The 22132-nt window shown below is 37.2% G+C and overlaps 1 protein-coding gene and 1 long non-coding RNA gene across 5 annotated transcripts in view; one reads left to right on the top strand and one right to left on the bottom strand.

The window, feature by feature from the left end:
* Nucleotides 1–2005: 2005 nt before the first annotated feature.
* tslig1 (tRNA splicing ligase complex subunit 1) overlaps nt 2006–22132 on the bottom strand; it is a 31869-nt gene continuing 11742 nt past the window's right edge. For 2 of the 4 annotated variants that reach the window (XM_087277910.1, NM_001017687.1), the window contains 4 exon segments: nt 21663–21745; nt 21528–21580; nt 5218–5254; nt 2006–2697 (listed from right to left, as the gene is read on the bottom strand). In XM_087277910.1, coding sequence (XP_087134036.1) covers nt 2611–2697; nt 5218–5254; nt 21528–21580; nt 21663–21745 — 260 coding nt within the window. In that variant the 3' untranslated portion in view covers nt 2006–2610. 4 annotated transcript variants of the gene reach the window in all.
* LOC147841191 (uncharacterized) lies at nt 11517–14857 on the top strand. The gene is made up of 2 exons (XR_015506378.1): nt 11517–14439; nt 14667–14857. It is a non-coding gene; the product is annotated as an uncharacterized LOC147841191 (long non-coding RNA).

The raw sequence follows: 22132 nt of genomic DNA, 5'->3' as shown, positions 1-22132 counted from the left end.
TCAATGACCCATAAACTGACCAAGAGCGCAGACACAATGATGCCCATTCTCGCACTCAGTCAGTTGTAGAGCGGGCGATTGGGCAACTACACATGTGTAGCTAAAATGCCGGTGGCGCTGCCTTGATAAGAGAAAACACAGTCGATTGATTGGTCAGTTAGTCAACTCAACAGCAGCCTCTGGTGGATTCGCAAAAACAAAAGCTGCAAAAATCGTAGCTCCTGAAGGCTGATTTATACTTCTGCGTCAAACGCCGGCGTATGCTACGGCGCTGACGCATAGCCCTTCGCCATGGCCGTCGCCGTCACTGACGTGCACCTCTCAAAAAATGTAACTACACGTCGCAACAACGCGTTGCGAAAGCTCTGTGATTGGTCGGCTTGGTAGCGCTGACGAGTCTAGGCGGGACTGAGAGCCGCGTGAATGGTGCGAGCCTGATGGAGCGATTGTTTACAAGTGTGAAGTCCCGTGAAGGAGCTCCGGATGGAAAGTTTTTTTTGTGTTTACCTCATAGTTAAAGCTGCTGCACGTCCGCCGGTTCCTGACACAGAAGAACATTTACACCTCACTGCCAACTAGCGTTTCGGAAGTGTTAATGCAGACCAACGGAGACAGCGCGCAGAATTATAAATGCACAGCTACGCGCTGCATGCGCCGGTCACTTGACGCAGAAGTATAAACCAGGCTTGAGATGTATTTGATGATCTCTAGAAATGTAGATTGAGGTACGTATTCAAAATGAGCCTGGGTTATTTACTTTCATTGTAGCATAAACATTTACATGTTATATAGAAACAGCACTGCTCAATAGTTTGGAAACATTAACATTCAGTACAACTTCTGCTCAGTAACACACTGTAAAAAATAAATGCTGAGCTCCACACAATTCCTTCAGTTAACTTCATCGTTTTTACAAATTAAAGTGGATTGGACATAAAAGAATTAAGTTGTCCCCAAAAAAAACTTTAGAATTGAGATGTTTCAACTCATTTTAAATTAGAAGTTTGAAGTCATTTTTGAGAGCGGCACGGTGGTTCAGTGGTTAGCACTGTCACTTCACAGCAAGATGGTCATTGGTTTAAGTCCCGGCTGGACAGGTTGCCAGTTCTGTGTGGAGTTTGCATGTTCTCCCTGTGTTTATGTGGGTTTACTCCAAAGACATGCATAGGTGAATTGAATAAACTAAATTGGCTGTACTGTATGAGTGTTTATGAGTGTTTCCCAGAGCTGGGTGGCGGCTGGAAGGGCATCCACTGCGTAAAACGTATTGGAATAGTTGACAGTTCATTCAAGTCAATTTTGAGTGTATCAAAAAATCAAAGGCTGTTTCTCAATTCCAAGAACGCAGAGAACGGACTTGCGTTCTTGTGGAGAGCGGTCTTGCCAGGTGTCCTCGGAAGAACGAACTCAGGAGACCGCGAGGGCAGAGAATGCGTCCTTTCAGAAATGAGATGCTGCGTTCTTCCTGATGGTCACGTGACCTTCACGTGTTTTAAATGAAAATTATTTAAACATTACAGCACTCAAACCACGATTTATTGTTTTTCCCCTCTTCAAAATATAAACTGTGCATAAAAGCATTATAAATATACTCTGCACAATATAAATAAAACAAAATTTAATATGAATTTCAGCAAACAAACACCCTTAATGTGTTTATTCCTTTATTAAGATGTCCATGTTAATGTTTAATTTCACCGTTTCATTTAGGGAAACTCCTGAGGTAAATAAGTGATATCTCTGAACTTAAATAATAAATCTAAATAAAATGCAGCGCTTCCCACCTCCAGTCGCAATGACTTCTGGGACTTCCAGAGGGAGTTCGGTGCTCAAGTCTGCATCAGTGCGTCCTCGATATCAAGAACACATCCGGGAAGTTTCACGCGTCCTCCGTACTTGCGGTCTTGAGTATTGGAACTGAACTTAGGCAGCTGATGATGACTTTTCACGAGAACACGAGGACGCAAGACCGCTGAAGAACACATATTGAGAAACAGCCAATAACTAATATTCAATTCATCTTTATTTCTATAGTATTTTTACAATGTAGATTGTCAAAGCAGCTTAACATAGAAGTTCTAGTAAACTGAAACAGTGTCAGTCCAGTTTCAGAGTTGAATTTTAAAAATTAAAAACTTTAATCAACACAAATTATTTAAAAAATGATAATCGAAATTGCAAAATCAAGACCAATCGCATAACAAGCAAACATTATCCTGCATCAGCAGTATTTCTTTTTGTATAGATAAGACTCTAGATCAGAAAATGAAAGCATTTCAATAAACTTTTAACTGCTTTTATATTTTATTTCTGTCATGTTTAAAGCATTTTTAATCAATACAAACATTTATAAATCTTTATTTAAATAGCAAAATCAAGACCAAAGCTGATCTAAATCAATCATTATTCTGTATGATGTGTTTTTGTATAGATGAGTTTCTGAATCAGAAAATAAAAGCATTCGAATATTAATGTTGAAAATCTGTCAAATTCATAGTATTTTAGCCACGCAGTACAACAGGAGTTTCCAAAAAATGTGCATTTCTAGAAGGTAGAAACTTGTCATGTTAGTTTACGAGGTATTTCATTTATTTTTTAATTAATGTTTGTTCAGATGTCGATGATGACGAAGATCTCTGGCTGTTCTGTCTCATGAATCTGCATTGCAGAATAGGTGATGGCTTTGACTTCTGTACCCTGAAAAGCAAAGCAATAAAAGCTTTTAAATCTCTGCAGTCTGCCGTCTGTGTATATTAAACTGGAGATTTAGGCACAGGAGATTTAGATGTTTATAGGAAAAAATGTGCCTGACTAAAAACGGTGCAGCTTTAATAAACAGCTTTAGTCTATTATTCACCGCTGATTTGCATCATTTCTGACACGAACGATCTGCTCAAAAGAATAAATGCAGTTCTTGTTTGCATACACTTCCTAAATCTCTGTACTTTGGCTGAAGATCTATAAAAATGTGCGTCAGATGTTTTAATTTCAGAATAAAGATATTGAAGATATTTATCTAGCAGCACATGGTTTGCAGATGACTTTAAAGGCTGTGCTTACGGGAAAGACATTTCTAAGAATGAAAGCTTTCCACACAAAATAACAGTACAGGACTTTAAAAGGTGCTAGGGCTGCACGGTAGTGGAAAAATTTAACATTGCGATATATGTTTTTATTTTGCAATATACACTCACTGGCCACTTTATTAGGTACACCTTACTAGTACCGGGTTGGACCCACTTTTGTCTTCAGAACTGTTTTAATCCGTTATGGCATAGATTTAATTAGGTACTGGAAATATTCCTGTGATTTTGGTCCAATTTGACGTGATAGCATCATGCAGTTGCTGCAGATTTGTCGGCTGCATATCCATTATTTGAATTACTAGTTCCACCAAATCCCAAAGGTGCTCTATTGGATTTAGATCTGGTGACTGTGGAGGCCATTTGAGTACAGTGAACTCATTGTCATGTTCAAGAAACCAGTCTGAGATGATTGGCGCTTTGACATGGTGCGTTATCCTGCCGGAAGTAGCCTTCAGAAGATGGATTCACTGTGGTCATAAAGTGATGGACATGGTCAGCAACAATACTCAGGTAGGCTGTGGTGTTGACACGGTACTCAATTGGTACTAATAGGCCCAAAGTGTCCCAAGAAAATATCTACAACACCATTACACCACCCCCAGCCTGAACCCTTGATACAAGGCAGAATGTCTCCATGCTTTCATGTTGTTGGTGCCAAATTCTGACCCGACCATCTGAATGTGGCAATCGAGACTCATCAGACCAGATAACATTTTTCCAATCTTCTACTGTCCAATTTTGGTGAGTCTGTGTGAATTGTAGCCTCAGTTTCCTGTTCTTAGCTGACAGGAGTGGCACCTGGTGTGGTCTTCTGCTGCTGTAGCCCATCTGCCTTAAGGTTGGACATGTTGCCAGTCTGGCCATTCTCCTCTGACTTCTAGCATCAACAAAGCATTTGTGCCCACAGAACTGCCGCTCACTGGATATTTTATCTTTTTCTTCTCTGTAAACCCTGAGATGGTTGTGCTTGAAAATCCCAGTAGATCAGCAGTTTCTGAAATACTCAGTCCAGCCCATCTGGCACCAACAACCATGCCACGTTCAAAGTCACTTATATAACCTTTCTTCCCCATTCTGTTGCTCTGTGCGAACTGCAGCAGATCGTCTGGACCATGTCCACACGCCTAAATGCATTGACTTGCTGCCATGTGATTGGCTGATTGGAAATTTGCGTTAATGAGCAGTTGTACCTAATAAAGTGGCCCTTGAGTGTATTTGACCGTAACCTTATGTACATGAAAGCAGCAGTAAAGAAAAAAAGTACAAAACAAAGAAAAAAAAACAAACAAAGGAGAACAATTTCAGCAAATCCAAAAGAATAATAATTAGATATTTTGAAATACAGTTGAAGTAAACATTATTCACCCTCCTGTGAGTCAGAAAATTTTCACAGTATTTACAATAATATTTTTTCCTCTGGAAAAAGTCTTATTTGTTTTATTTCGGATAAAATAAAATAAGTTATTAATTTAAAAAAAAATCTATTTAAAGGTACTATTATTAGCTCCTTAAGCAATATTTGTTTTCAGATAGTTAACAGAACAGACCATTGTTATACAATTACTTGCCTAATTACCTTAACTTGCCTAATTAACCTAGTTAAGCCTTTAAATGTCACTTTAAGCTGAATACTAGTATCTTTGAAAAACATCTAGTAAAATATTATTTACTGTCATCATGGCAAACATAAAATAAATCAGTTATTAGAAATAAGTTATTAAAACTATAATGTGTAGAAATGTGTTGAAATAATCTTCTCTGTTAAACAGAAAATTATGTAAAAACAAACAGGAGAGTTCCACTGTATGTGTACCGATAGTAGAAATGTATTTTTAAATGGACCAGACACAGTTCTACAAGATAATATTTTATAAATGCATAACAACTCCATCTAGGGCATTTATTGTAGTCTGTGGTCATTTAATCGCTTCTGCAATCTACAAAACACATTTGTATCCTGAACAGAAGATGGGTGAGTAATCCCATGGTAAAGCATTTGACCATAATCCCAGTGGATAGCTACTGTTTAACTCGATGCGATTCACAGCCCGTAAAGCAAATTAACCACAGATGTTTCTTCATTTCAGACACTACTCTAGTGTTGGCAGTCGCACACATCTGGACAACAAACCTGTGGGTGCTTATTGATGCTGAATTCTTCACCCCAACTATAAGAACACAAAGACCGCAGTTACACAATGGACACAACAAAGTCATGACACATTTCAATGGCAGTCAGCTTCAGGGTGTCTTAAAGCTTAAATTTCAAAAACAACAAGTATTTACAGACCACATATCGTGAGGACACTGGGTAGACTGCTGTGTATATATTTAATTTATTATAGTTTATTATGTTAAAAAATGGGTTTGTATACTTTTTTTCACACATTTGAATGGCACCTATGATGAAATATGTATAGTGTGTCCACTAGGGCAGTGGTTCCCAACCTTTTTTCCAGGAGACTCCTATTTTAACACTTACATTTTTAAAGTTGAAGTTGAGTTAATAAAGCGTTTATTAACATATTAGTTAACTATTAGTATATGCCTGAATAATAATCAATGTTGATTTCAATAGTTTATTAATCATTTACTAACTCATTCTGAATTAGCCTAAAAACCCTAAACTACTCCTAAATACAACTGGTTTGTAAATAATGTGATACTTAATTTAGTAATGAAAAATAAATCATTTACTAAGTATGAAAGTACAGTTATTGAGCACATTGCTTACAAGTAGGGTTGGGTACTGAAACTCTGTGCCACGGTACCTTTGGAACCTGTATGCACCGGATCAAATTAGCATATGAATTTCGGTGCTAAATTTAATCCTAATCCTAATTTGGGTGCTATAACAAGAACGTAAAGCAGTTCGTGCACCGGAAGCGCCGCTCGGCGACGCGCAGCACGATGCATTTTAGAATTCGCAAATCAGCAGCTGTCCGCGCCGTCCAGTCACTACTATGGACTGTTCATATTTCTGCCATGCCACAGAGCGCCATCTGAATAGTTTCATTTTAAATAACATGCGAATGTGCACGTCTGGTGTGTGATACTATCAACTGTCATGTGCGCTCCGTGCCGCGGCTCTGAGCGGCGCATTCGATGTGTGACACGCTTAAGAAGCATAAAGGGGTGCATTAAAGACACTTGTGAGAAAGCGTTGTGTCACAACATCTCTAAATGTTTAATTCCAAACAACTTTGAGGGATACGGATGTCAGCGATGTCAGGCGTTTGTTATTGTAGCTTATAGTAAGCAAGGCGCGCAGTATGGCGCATGCGGTGAGCGATTCACTGCATCAACACGCATGATCGTATTCATCTAATTTGCCTAAACTAAGCATTCTACGGTATGGCTATATGTTACAAGTAAGGATTCTGACACACCAACATGCAGCAGATGCTACAAAAGTTGCGTGCAGGAGAGAAACGCGTCAAATTTATGAAATGTGAGGGCTCATCGAATCTCCTTAAAGATGAGGAATGGACTGTCTTTAAAAGCTTGTGACATCATCTGGCACATTATCTAAGTATGTTTACATGGACACTAATACTCTGATTTTAATATAAGACAATACTTTAATAAAGAGTCTACTACGTAAAAAGGGATATTTGATTATCTTAAAGGACCACAGACAAACATTTTTCAGATATTTGTCAAGCTCCCATTCACGGCTCTCTTCATCACTTTATCTTACTTTCGACATGTATATGACTTAATATGATGACCTTAGCTGCTGAAAAATGTGGAAAATGAAAAAAAAAGTCCATCGGGAATCAACATCCTTTGGAAGTGCAAGCATGCATAATTGATTTGTCCTTGCAGCACAGAGAGCAGACATAAAACCAAGCTCTTCCAGGCTTCAGATACAACTACTACAGTATTTGAGGGGCAAAACTGAACATTCAACCATATACTGGATATAGTATATACTAGGTTTGTGTAGAAAGTAAGACTTGAATTACTTGCTTCGGACACTTTAGAATCACCTAGAGTTGAAGTCAGAATTATTCTCCCTCCTGTGAATTTTGCTTTCTTTTTTTTTAAATGTTTCCCAAATGATGTTTAACAGAGCAAGGAATTTTTCACAGTATTTCTGATAATATTTATTCTTCTGGAGAAAACTTTGTTTTATTTCGACTGGAATAAAGTCAGTTTTTAATGTTTTTAAAACCATTTAGGGTAGATATTATTTGTCCCCTTAGGCAATATTTGTTTGAATTGTCTACAGAACAATGACGACCTGGCCAAGAGGCAACATAAAAAGCAGATCCAGTACAAAGCAGCAGGGACACAATACAATAAAAATTTCATAAATATTGATAATATAAAATTGATATTGATATTGATATATAAAACCAAGAAAAAACTAAAAACAAGCACAGTTCTCTTGTACTATTGACTGGATTGAATTTTTAAATGATGATAATGAAATAAAAGTGTTGAGCTCTAAAGTATGTTGCAGGTTATTCCAAGCATCAGCAGCAGAAAGCTGAAAGGAGTAACGACCAAATGAACTTTGGGTACACTCTCAGAAATAAAGGTACAGAAGCTCATTGGGGCAGTAACTTTTCAAACAGTGCATATTTGTACCATAATGGTACTTTAAAATGTAATTTATAGGTACATTTGGGTACTACTATGCACCTTTTATGTACCACTGTTGACTCTTTGGGTACCAATATGTGTCTTTTAAAAAGAAGACAGCTCCTGTACCTTTATTTCTGAGAGTGTATGCAAAGGTTAATAAAACTAATAGAGTGCAGATTTCGACATGTTTCCTGAATGTTAAGAAGTGACTGTAAATAGTGGAGTTTACCCAATAAGAGTTTTGTAAACGAACAGAAACCAAAGAATTTGCCGACATGATTGAAGGGAAGGCCAATTCAATAAAGAGTAAAGATGAGAGTGGCAATTATTAAATGGCGCACCAGTAATAAAAACCAATTGCTGCATGGTAAATAACATCCAGTTTGTGAAGGAGAGTTTTTGAAGCTGATCTGTAAATTAAATCCCCATCATCCAGAATTGGAAAGTTGAACAAATGGTGCTTTGAAGAGTGCATAAAGGAAGATTTGTTTCTGTAAAGAACCTTTAACCTTTTTAAAGGGCCATGACACCCCCCACTTTCGGTTAAAGTCTACTTCAGAATTTTTTCAAAAGATGCATGATTAATGGGCGTGGAGCTCCGCGAGCATCGGGCAGGAGTGGGCGTGGCCAGCAGGGGAGAACGTGAGCGAACGAAGCTAGCTCACAAAATGAGACAAACTGTGAAGAGACGCATGAGTTTATAGTTTACAAAGTTCAAATGCAAAGAAATGAACAGTGATTTAATGTCCTGCTATATTTGTTATTCGTAATTTCATATACAGACAACCACAATTTATATCATTATAAAGATAAGTGAGTTCATGTAAACACTATAAATGAGGACTTCTCCCTCAATCCCCGTATCCAGCAGACTCAGTGCAGCAGGTCTCCTGAGCTGTCTATTTTAACCATTAGCCCTGCTGGTAATCTGGAGGATTTAGGCAAACACAGCAGCACAGTGATGTGTCTGAATGTGAACGAACTCCTGATAAAAGACAGCGTCCGCCATTCTCTAATTCTCGTGCTGCTCTCCCGATAAAAATGCTAGCAGCACACACACAGCTTTGCTGTATTATTGGCCCTGACAAGATCGCTGGAGAAAACATGCAACAAACCCCGTGGATCATGGAAACAAAAGCATATGAGCCTTCATGAACGGCTAAATACTGTGCCGTGTCTCTCAGCTCAGGCTTGACTCTGGCAGGTCTGGCAGGTCTCATAAATAATTAAGCAGCCGGCTCTTCTCATAGGATAAGAAAACTCCGCTATGAATAATAATAAGAAACCGACGCGTCATCATTGCACTTGCAGTACTGTGCTACGTCGCCGATTTTGATCCCGCCCCAAAAATCATTTTAAACCCGGAAGCTGAAATTAGCTGACAAAAGCTCAAAATTATCCAGTTTTCCCCACAATTAAAGTGCTAACATTGTCTTAACTGATGCTCAACACACACACATCTGTTAATATATAAAAAAGTTCTCCAGGGTGTCCTGAACCTTTAAGCAAATAATTTATGTGGGTTTCAAATGACAGTTTATCATCTACAACCATGTTCCAAGATATTTGAAGCAGTCAAAATAATATATTTTTTATTTTTTTATTTTGCTTGTTTATTTTAAAGGGACAATACACTTGACATTGTTATACAAAGATAACCAATGTTGCGTACATAGGGCATATAGCATAAAGCTAATTTGCAGCCCTCGTCCATGGTAAGGCTTTACATTAAAAAATACAAAAATAAAAACAGTCAAGAATAAAACACAATACAGCAAACATGTACAATATTCACAGAGCCACAAACATAAAATGCAAGTCAATATGCATAAAGAGAAATGTAAATGATGAATTGGTTTTGATGATATTCCAAAACCTCTGAGAATCAGGACCATTACCAGTTATTAGAAATGATTTAAAACACATTATTAATATTACACGAACTGCCTATTTCAACTAATATCACTTGTCTTCGCCCTTCTTTCACAACCAATAACACAGCAAATCTCATCCATGCATTAGTTACTTCACGTCTTGACTACTGTAATGCACTTCTCTCTGGGCTTCCTTCTAAACTTCTCCATAAACTCCAACTGGTTCAGAATCATGCAGCTCGTGTCATCTCATCTCATGAGCACCTCACAAGACTTCACTATCAGCTTCACTGGCTTCCGGTAAAGTTTCATATTGATTTTAAAATATTGCTTATAACTTTCAAGACACTTCATAATCTTACTCCTCAATATCTCACTAAACTTCTCCATATTTATACCCCTTCTGGTTCTCTTAGATCAGCCAACTCTTTCTCCCTGGTGCCACCTCACACTCGATTAAGCACAATGGGAGTCAGATCTTTTAGCTCCTCGGCTATGGAACTCTCTTCCCCTGGATCTAAAGAGCAGTGATAGTCTTCACACTTTTAAATCTCGTCTAAAGACCCGTCTTTTTAAGCAGGCTTTCTTTTGACTAATTTTTATCATGTTATTTTATATTCACGGTGTGTTTGTACTCTATTCACTTGTGTGTTTAAAATGCTTGTTTGGTAATGTTTTATTAATTGTTTTTAATTGGTTCTGTTATGGCTGTTGATGCTTGTTGTAAGGCAACCTTGGGTGTCTAGAAAGGTGCCACTTACGAATAAAATAAAAAATAAATACAATAAAATTATTATTATTATTAATTAAATTGTATATTAAAATAAATTAAAGTGTATTTGTATAGATCTTTTCAAAATAATTGTCATTCCGAAGCAGCTTTACAAAACGTGCACATTATTAAATTATAATAAAACAATTTGTATTGGTTTGGAACAAGCTGAGGGTAAGGAAATGAGTGCATTTTTGGGTGAACTATCCCTTTAACATTTCCTTTCCTGAATCCAATTCAAAACTTGGATTTTCAGTAAACAGACCCTGAAGGTGCCTCTTCCAGTTTACACACTACAGCCAGACCCTTTTACAGGAATGCAGGACATCGTTTAAAGGAAACTGAACAGTAGAGCTTTATTAAAGGAGCGTCTGACCTTCTGAAAGCTTCTAGAAAATTTTTGAAACATACTGAGAGAACAGTGACTCAGACTCCATGTTTAATACATGTGTTTGTTCATAAAAAGGAAGAGAAAGTCGGATATGGCTCTAACTAATGCAATACAGCCTGTGTGTGTGTTGTTTTTAAATAAATGAAAATAAAATACAATAAAATTTATTTAAAAAAGCAGTTTGACAATATTTGTGTCATTTATTTTTGCTTGATGTAAAAAATAAAGCTTGTTTTTGTCACAGAATAAAGAATTTATTTTAAATATATATATATATATATATATATATATATATATATATATATATATATATGTTTTTTTTTTGGCTACTTTGTACTTATACTGAGTATTAAAAATACAAGCAACTCTTACTCTCTACTTGACTACTTTTTTGATTAAATATATGTACTCTTTACTCTACTACAATTGAACGGACACTTACCGTTACTCATTACATTGTGATAGTGCGTGACAAGTCGGCCTCTTTATCTACCATGGCTAATTTGTTGGGGGGACGAGGATATCATATGCCGATATACAGAATGGCTCTTACAGGATGTGGTGCTACTTTGTTCGCCACAAACCACAAAAATAAGTACTTTTAAGAATTTATTGTCAAATTTGGGAAAGCCCATTGAGCTAAGAGTCTATTTAATGTTCATTTAATGTGAATTTTGTCAAATTCTGTCTGACTTCAAAATGGTATTGTAAGCATAATGTTACCAAAAGTTATTACAGTTAATGATATGGCAAAACTTCTGCAACATGACATGACTATGTTTTTGCTTAATTATTTTTGTGCAACGTGAATAAATGTATCACTGAAATTGTACATTTTGCATCAGGTGCATTTAGCTGTGAGTTTGTGATGTATTTTTCATTATATGTAGTTTACGAAGTTGAAAAATATGTTTGTGCCTTTTTCAAACTTTTGAGATTGACTCAGGCCTTTTGTTCTATTTTATTAAAATATATTTTGTTCTGCCATTTTGAAACATTGATGTGTTAAATTAAATTCTATAGACTTTTTTCATGGCTGCTGCATGGAGGGCGCCATAGCGACCAGCGTCTTCCGGTAGAATGCGAAAAACTTCCGTTTACAGCGTGTACAACTGGTAATTTGCGCTCCGAAAATGGGTTTCAATAACGTTTTTAATGGATAACAGAGCGTTTTTGTGACACACAACTTAGAAATGTATCTTTTAAAGCCGTTATAATCGGTCACATGTGGTTCAAGCACGTCAGAAATACGAGAAAAACGTTCTCCTACTGTAGTTCACGTGCTTGCCGTCAGAAATAGTGTGTGTGTGCGTTCCCGGCCTGTCAGCTGTTAGCACAGCGCAGAGAGAGAGAGAGAGAGAGAGAGAGAGAAAACCAGAGTACTGGCATGAAACTTAACAGGTATGAAAGTTGTGCAATTTACAAAAATGACCAATAAAAGTCTGTTATTGATACTCTGCTGGCTGATTTGCTGTTCATTCTAATCGCGAGCCGTTTGTGTTTTATTTCATGTGTTGTTTTTACCACGGTTTGTGTTTTTCTGTCATTTTGAAATGACACTAGCCTATATTTTCGTGTGTGTGTCCAACATTTTGGTGAACTACATTTGTTTGGGCTGGTTATATATTTGAAATAAAGAGAAAATGTTGACTTTAGCGATGACAAGGCTTCATTTAAACGGCAGAAGATGCCGTCTGAAAACGAGGGGAAAACGCCTCACAGCAGCTGTTTTCCATCCTATTAGATCGCATTTCTTTAAATGATCAGTCCAGGAGATGGTGCTGATGGACAACAGTAATAGTTCAAAGATGATAAAAGCAGGTAAAATAGATTAAAACTATCGTTTCAAAGCTGTCCAAATGTGACTGTTTACACGCATCAGCTGCCGACCGGAAGTTCTTCGCATTCTCCTTGCGCATACACGCAAAGCATAATGGGTCATTTTGCGTTCCAAGAAAAAGGTCTATATTACAAAATAAAACCTTTTTTGGTGATCTTAGAGCCTACATTAAGTATGATTAAAGTACTTAAGTTCTTTTAAAATTGGATACTTTAATACTTTTTCTCAAGTCTTATTGGAATTGGAGACTTGTAACTTGTAACAGAGTAGTTTTTCGGTAAGGTATCTGTACGTTTACTCAAGTAAGGTTTTCAGGTACTCTTTACACCTCTGGATTTCAAGTCCATTTTTTAAATCCTGAGAATTGCAATTTAAAGTCAGATTGTGGCAAATTAGCAATCATTCAGAACAAACGCAGTTAAATAATTATATTTTTCTTAATGCAGAGTTCAGACTCCATGGTTTGAGCCCCAATGAATCAATTGACTCATTGACGGGTTTTGAGTAATTGCAGACAAATGCCTGAAATCACTGGCAAATCGGTGCTCGTTTCTATGAGTAAAAATCACACATTGTGAACTATCAATGACACCATTTGAGAGAATACCCAATGAGTCACTGACACCCGTGAGATATTTGGCATGCTAAATATCTGGAGCTGTCAGCGATTCAAAATCATGCCGTGTGAAATATGTCCAGATTGAAAATAACATCTGCGATCACCTACAGCCGATGAGAGAGCAGCATCCACTAGTAGGTATCTGCAGGCTAGTGGGAGGTTGGGGGAGAACTCCAAAGTGTCTTCTCAGTCTATTTGGACCCAAGAAATGGAGGAAAATTGAGTGCAAATTTGGCAGGAGCGCCAGTGTCTGTTTGACGTGACATCTGAGCAACAACACAACCAGGTCGAAAAGGAAAAAAGGTTGAGGAGAAATTGCTGATTACCTTCAAAGGCCAGGTGAGCAAAATAAGCACATTTCTACCCCACTAAAGGCTTCTTTCACATTATGTAGTTAATATAAAAAGATATACTACATGACCTCGCGTTGTTTTTATTTCACTTCTCGCGTGTGTTTGCTTTGTGAGACAAAGTTGTCAGCGATTCTCCTATTGTAAAGTTTTGCAGCGTGAAACCCCATCGCCGATCCAACTCCCAGTGTAAACACAACAGCCACTGAATGCTACCCTAGACAGTCATGCAGTGTGAAAACATCTGTGACAAGACTACTTTGAAAATGGTGCAGTCTGAACTGAGCATAAGGGGGCTATAATATTGAGCACAGCAGTTTTTACATGTTGAAAAACTTGTTTTAGTCCAAACTAAAAGAAATAAGACATTCTTCAGTGGAAAATGTCATTAGAAATACTGTGAAAAACATCCTTGTCCTTTGAAAAAGAATAAATATTTCACATGGGGGCTAAAAATAGAATTTTTTTATTGTATTTATTACAATTTAGATCTTTTTGTGACTCAGCATCTTAAATTTTAGATTTCTCCCTCATAATTCTGAGGGAGAAATGTGAAAAATTAAAACAGAATCTCAACTGTTCTGAAAAAGTCAGAAATTCAGAATTTATCTAGCAAAACTCTGAATTGTTTGCATCTTGCAATGTTTGTTCCCTTGCGATTTTGACTTTTTTCTCAGAAACAAAAAATATCTGAATTGTGATATGCAAACTGTCCATAATTATTGATTATTATGTTCAGAATTTATTGAAAAAAAGCAACAAAATTATCAATTTAAACGTCCCTTTTAAGTGTTTTTCTTTTGGCAGAAATGGTCTTCCATAAAATTAAATTGCCCATAATATTGCTTTAAACTGCACTGTATATATCACAATTTAGATTTTTTTGCTTTAATTGTTTTATTAGATATTACAATGTCAATTTACAAACTCATAATTCTGAAGAGAAAAAATGTGAAGAAAAAATCAAATCGTAATTGTGAGAAAAAAGTCAGAAAGCCTGATTTGATTTCACAAAACTCATATGAAGAGTTCAGATGCAAAACCTCTAAGGGCCATCTAAAATTTTTCCCTAAAATGAGCATTTTTCCTCAGCCTCCAATATTTTTGTTCAGTTATTTTACTTTAAAGGCAATGCAAAGAGCCAATTTTTTTGCCATAAAAGTGCATTTACTGGAAATACACACAGGGGCTTGCCAAAATGCTCATTTTAGAAGAAATTTTCAGATGGCACTTAGAGGTTTTTAGATCTGAACTCTTTATATATAGCTTACAATTCGGAATTATAGGTTTGTATTTTGCAATAGTTTTTGTTCCCTTGCGTTTTTTTTTTTTTTTTTTACAAAAAAATATCTGAATTGTGATATGGAAACTGTACGTAATTGTTGATATCTTTAAAATTAAATAGGGTAAAAACTCAGAATTTATTCAGTGTTTATGATCATATCACCCCAATTTTATCCTCCTTACACTGGCTGTCTGTTAAGTTTTGTATTTAATTTAAAATATTGCTTCTTACCTATAAAACTTTAAATAATCTAGCTCCCGTTTATCTAACCAACCTTCTGTCTGGCTACAATCCAACTCGCTCTTTAAGATCTCAAAGGTCAGGGCTCCTGGTAGTACCTAGAATAGCAAAGTCAAGTAAAGGAGGTCGAGCCTTCTCATTTATGGCTCCTAAACTCTGGAATAGCCTTCCTGATAACATCCAAGGCTCTGACACAATCTCCCAATTTAAAACTAGATTAAAGATCTATCTTTTTAGCAAAGCATACACTCAGTGCCTAACTTAGCGGTATGATATATGAATGTGCTCCACACAGGTTTCTGCATCTTGTTTATATACACTATGAACTGCAGCTACGCTAATTATTCTCTTTATTCTCTTTCCACCTGGGGACACTCATCCCGAGGCCCTCAGACTACGCAGCGCTACTTATTCGATCCAAGACCAGCAACGAGATGATCCCAAGGTTTGACACAATCTACATTGTAAAAGCGCTATAGAAATAAAGGCGAATTTAATTTAATCGTTCATTTTCCTTCAGCTTAATCCCTTTGTTTATCAGGGGTCGCCACAGCGAAATGAACCACCAACTATTCCGGCTTATGTTTTACACAGCGAATGCCCTTCCAGATGCAACCCAGTACTGGGAAACACCCATACACTCTCACATTTGCACAAACACTTTACCAAATTCATCTAGGGCGCATGTCTTAGGACTGTGGGGGAAACACTGGGAGAACATGCAGAACTGGCCCAGCCGAGACTCGAACCAGCAATCTTCCTGCTGTGAGGCGACATACAAACCACTGACCCACAGTGTCGAAATATGTTTAAAAATCCCTTTAAAAAAAACAATTAAAAAATCTTTAAGCGTTTATCCTTTGGCAGAAATAGTCTTCCATAAAATTAAATTCACCATAATTTTTAATATATAAACGCTCCTTTGTTAGATGTGATTGCTTCTATTGTCTATTGTTTAAAAGTATAATTATCTCTCAAGACTAGCGTATTAGAAAACAGACGGCTATTGTTTGTGTGAACCACTCATCTGTTTACAGCTCAACAACAGTGAATGTGGTATTTATTTCAGCGGCTGAGCAGTTTACAGGTATGAAAGCGACTGTTGTCCTTATTCTGTCAAGACTCATCCTTTTTCATTCACTACAGCTCAACAACAGTGAATGCGGTTGTATTACAGCAGCTGAGCAATTTTACAAGCATGAAAGCCACTGTTATACTTACTCTGTCAGAGACTCATTAACTTTCTCAATTCATTTCAGGGGGGGAAAACCCGAAGAAATATTTCCTAGAATAAAATGACTCAGCCAGCTTTCATGCTACCTGTCATTTAATCGATTATGCAGATCTGCAATCAGTTTTTCAATCATCTTCAAAATGAATCATCACATGACTTTACTGTCTGGCAGATTACAAAACAGTTGTTCATTTAGTTTCACACACAAATAGCTGGTGTTCTGCTAAACATACTTCTGTTTTTGGACTGTCAGTGGAGTTCTAGTGCTATATCTTATTACATGGTTCTTACACCCGTAGATGAAGTCGAATTTAAAGGGATAGTTGACTCCAAAATGAAAATTACTCACTATCTACTCTGCTTCAAGCACTTTCAAACCTGTATGTGCTTTTTTTTTCTTCTGTTTAACACAAAAGAAGATGTTTTGAAGAAAGCTGAAAACCTGTAACTATTGACTTTTACACTTTGGGGTGTACATGGGGCCCTAAAATGTTATAAATTTCCAAAACAATTTTACGCCTTAAAAAGTCTTGAATTCACTAAAATGTTGTCTTGCAGGTCTTAAATAATTGTAAACAGGTCTTAATTTTCCTATGTTCATGGAAAGGTGGCCAATCTGGCCAACACGTATTCAATCACCAATGGATCTACATCTCCTAACAAAACTCAGTACAATAACTCTATTTACCAATATGGTTTAGTTATTGTGCTTTATAATATATATTGTCGCTTCACAGCAAGAAGGTCGCTGGTTCAAGCCTTGGCTGGGTCAGCTGGAGTTTGCATGTGGGTTTGCACGTGGGTTTCCTCCGGGTGCTCTGGTTTCCCCCACAGTCCAAAGACATGCGGTACAGGTGAATTGGGTAGGCTAAATTGTCCGTAGTGTATGAGTGTGTGTGTGTGCATGTTATCCAGAGATGGGTTGCGGCTGGAAGGGCATCCGCTGCGTAAAAACTTGCTGGATAAGTTGGCGGTTCATTCCGCTGTGGCGACCCCGGATTAAAAAAGTGACCAAGCCGAAAAGAAAATGAATGAATGAATCCTGCATAAGTCTGTAATTTCATTCACAATGATCTTAAAAAGTTGTTTAAAAGTCTTAAATTTGTCTTCGTGAATCCTGCAGAAACTTTTTATAGTCAGAAAAACACATACTATTGAAGTCAATGGTTACAGGGTTTCAGCATTCTTCAAAATATCTTCTTTTGTGGTCAACTGAACAAATAAATCTCAAATGTGTCTGGAAATGACAGAATTTTCATTTTTGAGTGTCCCTGTAAGCCCTTTACAAGCACTTTTCCAACTTTTCTAGCACTTTAGAAGTGTGGCGAATTGCATATCTGCATGCACATACATACTTCATCATAATATATTAGATGTTATCCGTTATAGTGTTCAAAAGAAATCATGTGATGTTGTGTTTTGTGAATGCCTAATAGCTGGTGTTCTGCTAAACGTTCTGCTGTTTTTGGAGTATTTAATTACACCCTTTGATCAAGTCAAATTATTATTACAAAAGGGAAAGTTGACCCCAAAATGAAACTTTACTCACTATTTACTTTCACTTCAGCAGTTTCAAACCTGTATGTGTTTTTTTCCATCTGTTTAACACAAAAGAAGATGTATTGAAGATAGCCAAAAACCTGTAACCAATCACTTTCATAGTCGGAAAAACAAATACTATTGAAGTCAACAGTTACAGGTTTTCAACATTCTTCAAACTATCTTCTTTTGAACAAAAAAATCTCATAACAGGTTTGGAAATAGCAACAAGTAAACGATGAAAGAATTTTCATTTTTTGGGTGAACCGTGTGACCATGTGTTCATTATGCCTTAAACCCTACAGTCATCTGGTGAGATACTCTGTTAAAAGTTAATAGGACAGTATTTTGTCTTAGGGCGTATTCACACTATGTACAGTTGACTTGAACCGGGCCGAAGCACACTTGTCCCCCTCCCGTCTCCCCTGAAAGCCCGCACTTACATTACATTTGGGCCTGGGCACGCTTACGTCATCACTGTTCAGTAAACAATTTTACTCAGCACAGAGGAGATTTTTTCAGTTGTCGTTTTAGTTATTTAGGATGCAGTGACATGCAGTCAAATATTTTGCCGAACAGATCCTCCACTTTTGACGCTCATAAACAAAAAATAAACTCCTCGTGCTGCAGGTATTAGGAGATTTGCTGAAGGTGCAGCTGTCGTGCAGTGAGGGGTTTGCGTATTTAATATTCTATGACAGTTTGCCTTCATTGAACAGTAAGAATGATTAATAAATCCATATAAAACAGTCTCTAAAAGTCACTTCTCGTCTTCAGTTTCGGGCTCAGGCGCACTTTGCACTCACACTACAAGCATACCGCGGCAAAACCCAAGTGAACCGCGCTCTGACACACCTCCTCCAACCGGGCCAGGGCCGGCCAAGTGAACCCTGTCCGAGCCGATTCAGAGCACTCACACTTCTCCAATAATTCGAGAAATGTGTGTGTGTGTGTGTGTGTGCGCACTTGGGGAGCAGGAAAGCTGTGACTTCTTTTAATAGTGTCGTCCTCATGCTATGTGCCGAGTGTGGTGCTTTCGCTACGTACAACACGTCACCTATAAAATCATTTTTACACCAAGAAGGTCACTGTGGTTAGAGCCTGGCTGGTCCAGTTGGCATTTCTGTGTGGAGTTTGCATGTTCTCTCCATGTTTATAACTCCATGCATGTTCTCTGGGTGCTCCCATTTCCCCCACAGTCCAAAGACATGCGCTATAGGTGAAAAGGGTTAACAAAATTGGCCGTAATGTATAAGTGTGTGTGTGTGTGTGTGTGTGTGTGTGTGTGTGTGTGTGAGAATATAAGTGTATGGGTGTTTCCCAGTACTGGGTTGCAGCTGGAAGGGCATCAGCTGCATCAAACATATGCTGGAATAGTTGGTGGTTCATTCCGCTGTGACGGCCCCTGATAAATAAGGGACTAAGTTGAAGAGAAATGAATGAATGGCTTATGCCGGTATTTTACCATTAGAAAATAAACCTTTCACTTTAGTCAAAAACCGAGTGTTGCTCTCTGATTAAACATTGATGAAATACTACACATAGATGAGGGAATATCCAAATATTCACAGTGTTTGTGATGAAGATGAGGTTGTTTCTTCATGCAAAATAGATTTGAGGATTGAAATTAAATGTAGCTGCTTTATATTAGAGGTTAAGTGGAGGCGGCTCATTTATGACCCTTAGGACAAACAGTGCACAGAATCCTAAAACAACAGGAGGGTTAAAAACACTAGTTAAGATAAAAGATTAATGAGATAAATCATTTAAAGGGCACATATTTTACCCCTTTTTCATGATTTAAGATAAGTCCTTTGTGTCTGTTGTGAAGTTAATTCAAGCCTTTCTGCAACGAGTACCACACAATGTTGTTACAAAGTTCACACACACACACACACACACACACACACACACACACACAGGGGCAGATTGGCCATCTGGCAATTCTGGCAAATGCCAGAAGGGCTGGACCATGTTTCAAATGTGGGTCGGTCAGTTTTTTTAATAATTTTTTTTTTATGTATTGTTTTTACATGCAGGCAGCATTTATCTCTTGCAAGATGTGAATACTATGATAATGAAGATGATAATGATAATAATAATAATAATACATCAAAAGTCGGACACTTCCCGAATTTCACTGTTTTGCCACCTGGAAACAGCACCAGTGGCAGAGATCGACATTTTTTTTAAATTTTTTTTATCACAGATCAATGACCTCAAGAAAAAAATACCATGATAATTTATAGTAAATATTATAGTGTTTTGAATTGTTTTTTCAGTATTGGGTTATGCTTATTGTTGTGATGCCATAGTAACTATAGAATTTAAATAGGCTTTTTATGACATTTTTATAAACAATACTTTTTTTTCAACACTATATATTACTATAAATTACTATGCTATTTTTTTAGTGTGAGAGTGGATGCAACTGAAATATCACTGTTTTTACAAACAGATGGTCACAATCACAGAAGATGAACAGCTCATTTAAAATATATTTAAAATATAAATCTGTATAATCAACAATGAGCCTAGATGTTAAAAGAATGTCAAAATAAACAGCTTATACAGCAAAAAAAAATTATTTGGCTATAATATAAATTAAGTAGCTATAGCGAGATGCTTTTGACTGACAGGTCATGACAAATGTTATGTTTATTTGTTAGCTAGGAATGTCCCTAGAATGTGGCATTTTATTGAACAAGTGGCCCATTTCTATAGTAATTTCAGACTTTCTGTAAAGGGCAAGATTCACAGATTGTTTTTTATTTCATTTTTACTGTATGTATAAATTTGTTATTAACGGGTTGTTTTTGTTCCAGTCACATACATTAAATGTTTAAATATCTATTGCATATGATATGGTACTGCCTATATTATTTCACCATCTGTACACCAATATAAGAAGTGGATGTGTGTGCCCATGGGTGGGGCTATACAGTGCCAGGGCTAAATTTTTGTCCCAGTCTGCCCCTGCACACACACACACACACACACACACACACATACACACACACACACACACACACACACACACACACACACACACACACACACACACACACACACACACACACACAGCGTGTGTGCTTACCTTTGCACTGTTTTTGCATGGAAAATGTGACAGGATATGCACTGCTGTATGGACATCCGTTAAGTTAGTGTACAAAATAAACCTGATTTAACCTCCACATACCGGGATTGAATCGTCTTCTTTTATAATTGTACTGACAAGCGACGGTGGTGCTAAAGTAAAGACAGTAAAATTGCTGTAATTCATTACAAACATGCACTGTTTTAAAAACATTTTAAACTTGTACACGTCATTCTTGATCACATTTGATGATGATTGATGATCACAGAGAGCTAAACCCATCTTTTAATCCCAGTTGCTTTGCGCATGTCCTGTCTTGTTGATATTATTGTACGCGTTACTACGGAGACATGTTAAGATGCAGCTGTGAGAAATGGGGGGGATTTGGATCTTACTTCAACATCAGGCAATTTAAAAAAAAGAGACATGTTGTGTTTATATCAGCCCAGTATGACTGTGGACACACTATACCTGCACACAGTGCTGTCCAAACAGCTTACAAATGATGATTTTGATCATAGGTGTCCTTTAAGATAAAATGTCAGCATTTTCTATGATTTTCTGCACCCATGAGAGCCATGTATTACTACACAGAGTCTGCACTCACCCTATTGAGCGGATCTTGTAGCGCATTCTGTCAATGTGTAACACCTTCACCTCCTGAAAAACAGGAAAAGGGTGTGCTTGTTGGAGAACATGGAAAGAGGATGTGAGCTCAATGTGCGTACTGTGTGTATGATACCCGTGGGATGAAGAAGATATCGGCGCTGAATTTGAAGAGCCAGTCATCCAGAAAGTGGTAAAGAAGTGACTCCATATCATCTCCTGAAACAAACACAAGATAAAGTTACCATCTGGTCTAACCAGTCCTGTTCCCACACAGAGCATCATGAAGACAATGATTCACTTTTTCTGCTTTTCTAGATCAACGAAACAGGCTTTTGACTCCTAAAAGAGCCGTTGTGTAAGACAGAATTCACAAGCGATGAATATTGGTTACTAACACTTTATATTTTGCTGTATTTAAAAGAAATAAGCTTCATAGTTTTCTGTTTTATTTATTTATTGGTCTTTTTTATTATGTTAATGGGATAGTATGCGATATGATGGCTCTGTGGTCTTCACAGCAAGAAATTCACTAGTTCGAGACCCGGCTGGGCCAGTTGGCATTTCTGTGTTGGCGTGGGTTTCCTCCGGTCCATAGTCCAAAGA

The sequence above is a fragment of the Danio rerio genome, chromosome 13, assembly GCF_052040795.2.
Source record: "Danio rerio strain M-AB ecotype USA chromosome 13, GRCz13ab, whole genome shotgun sequence".
Lineage (NCBI taxonomy): Eukaryota > Metazoa > Chordata > Actinopteri > Cypriniformes > Danionidae > Danio > Danio rerio.
The sequence above is the reverse complement of the archived record's forward strand: the minus strand, read 5'-3'. Positions and strand labels throughout refer to the sequence as shown.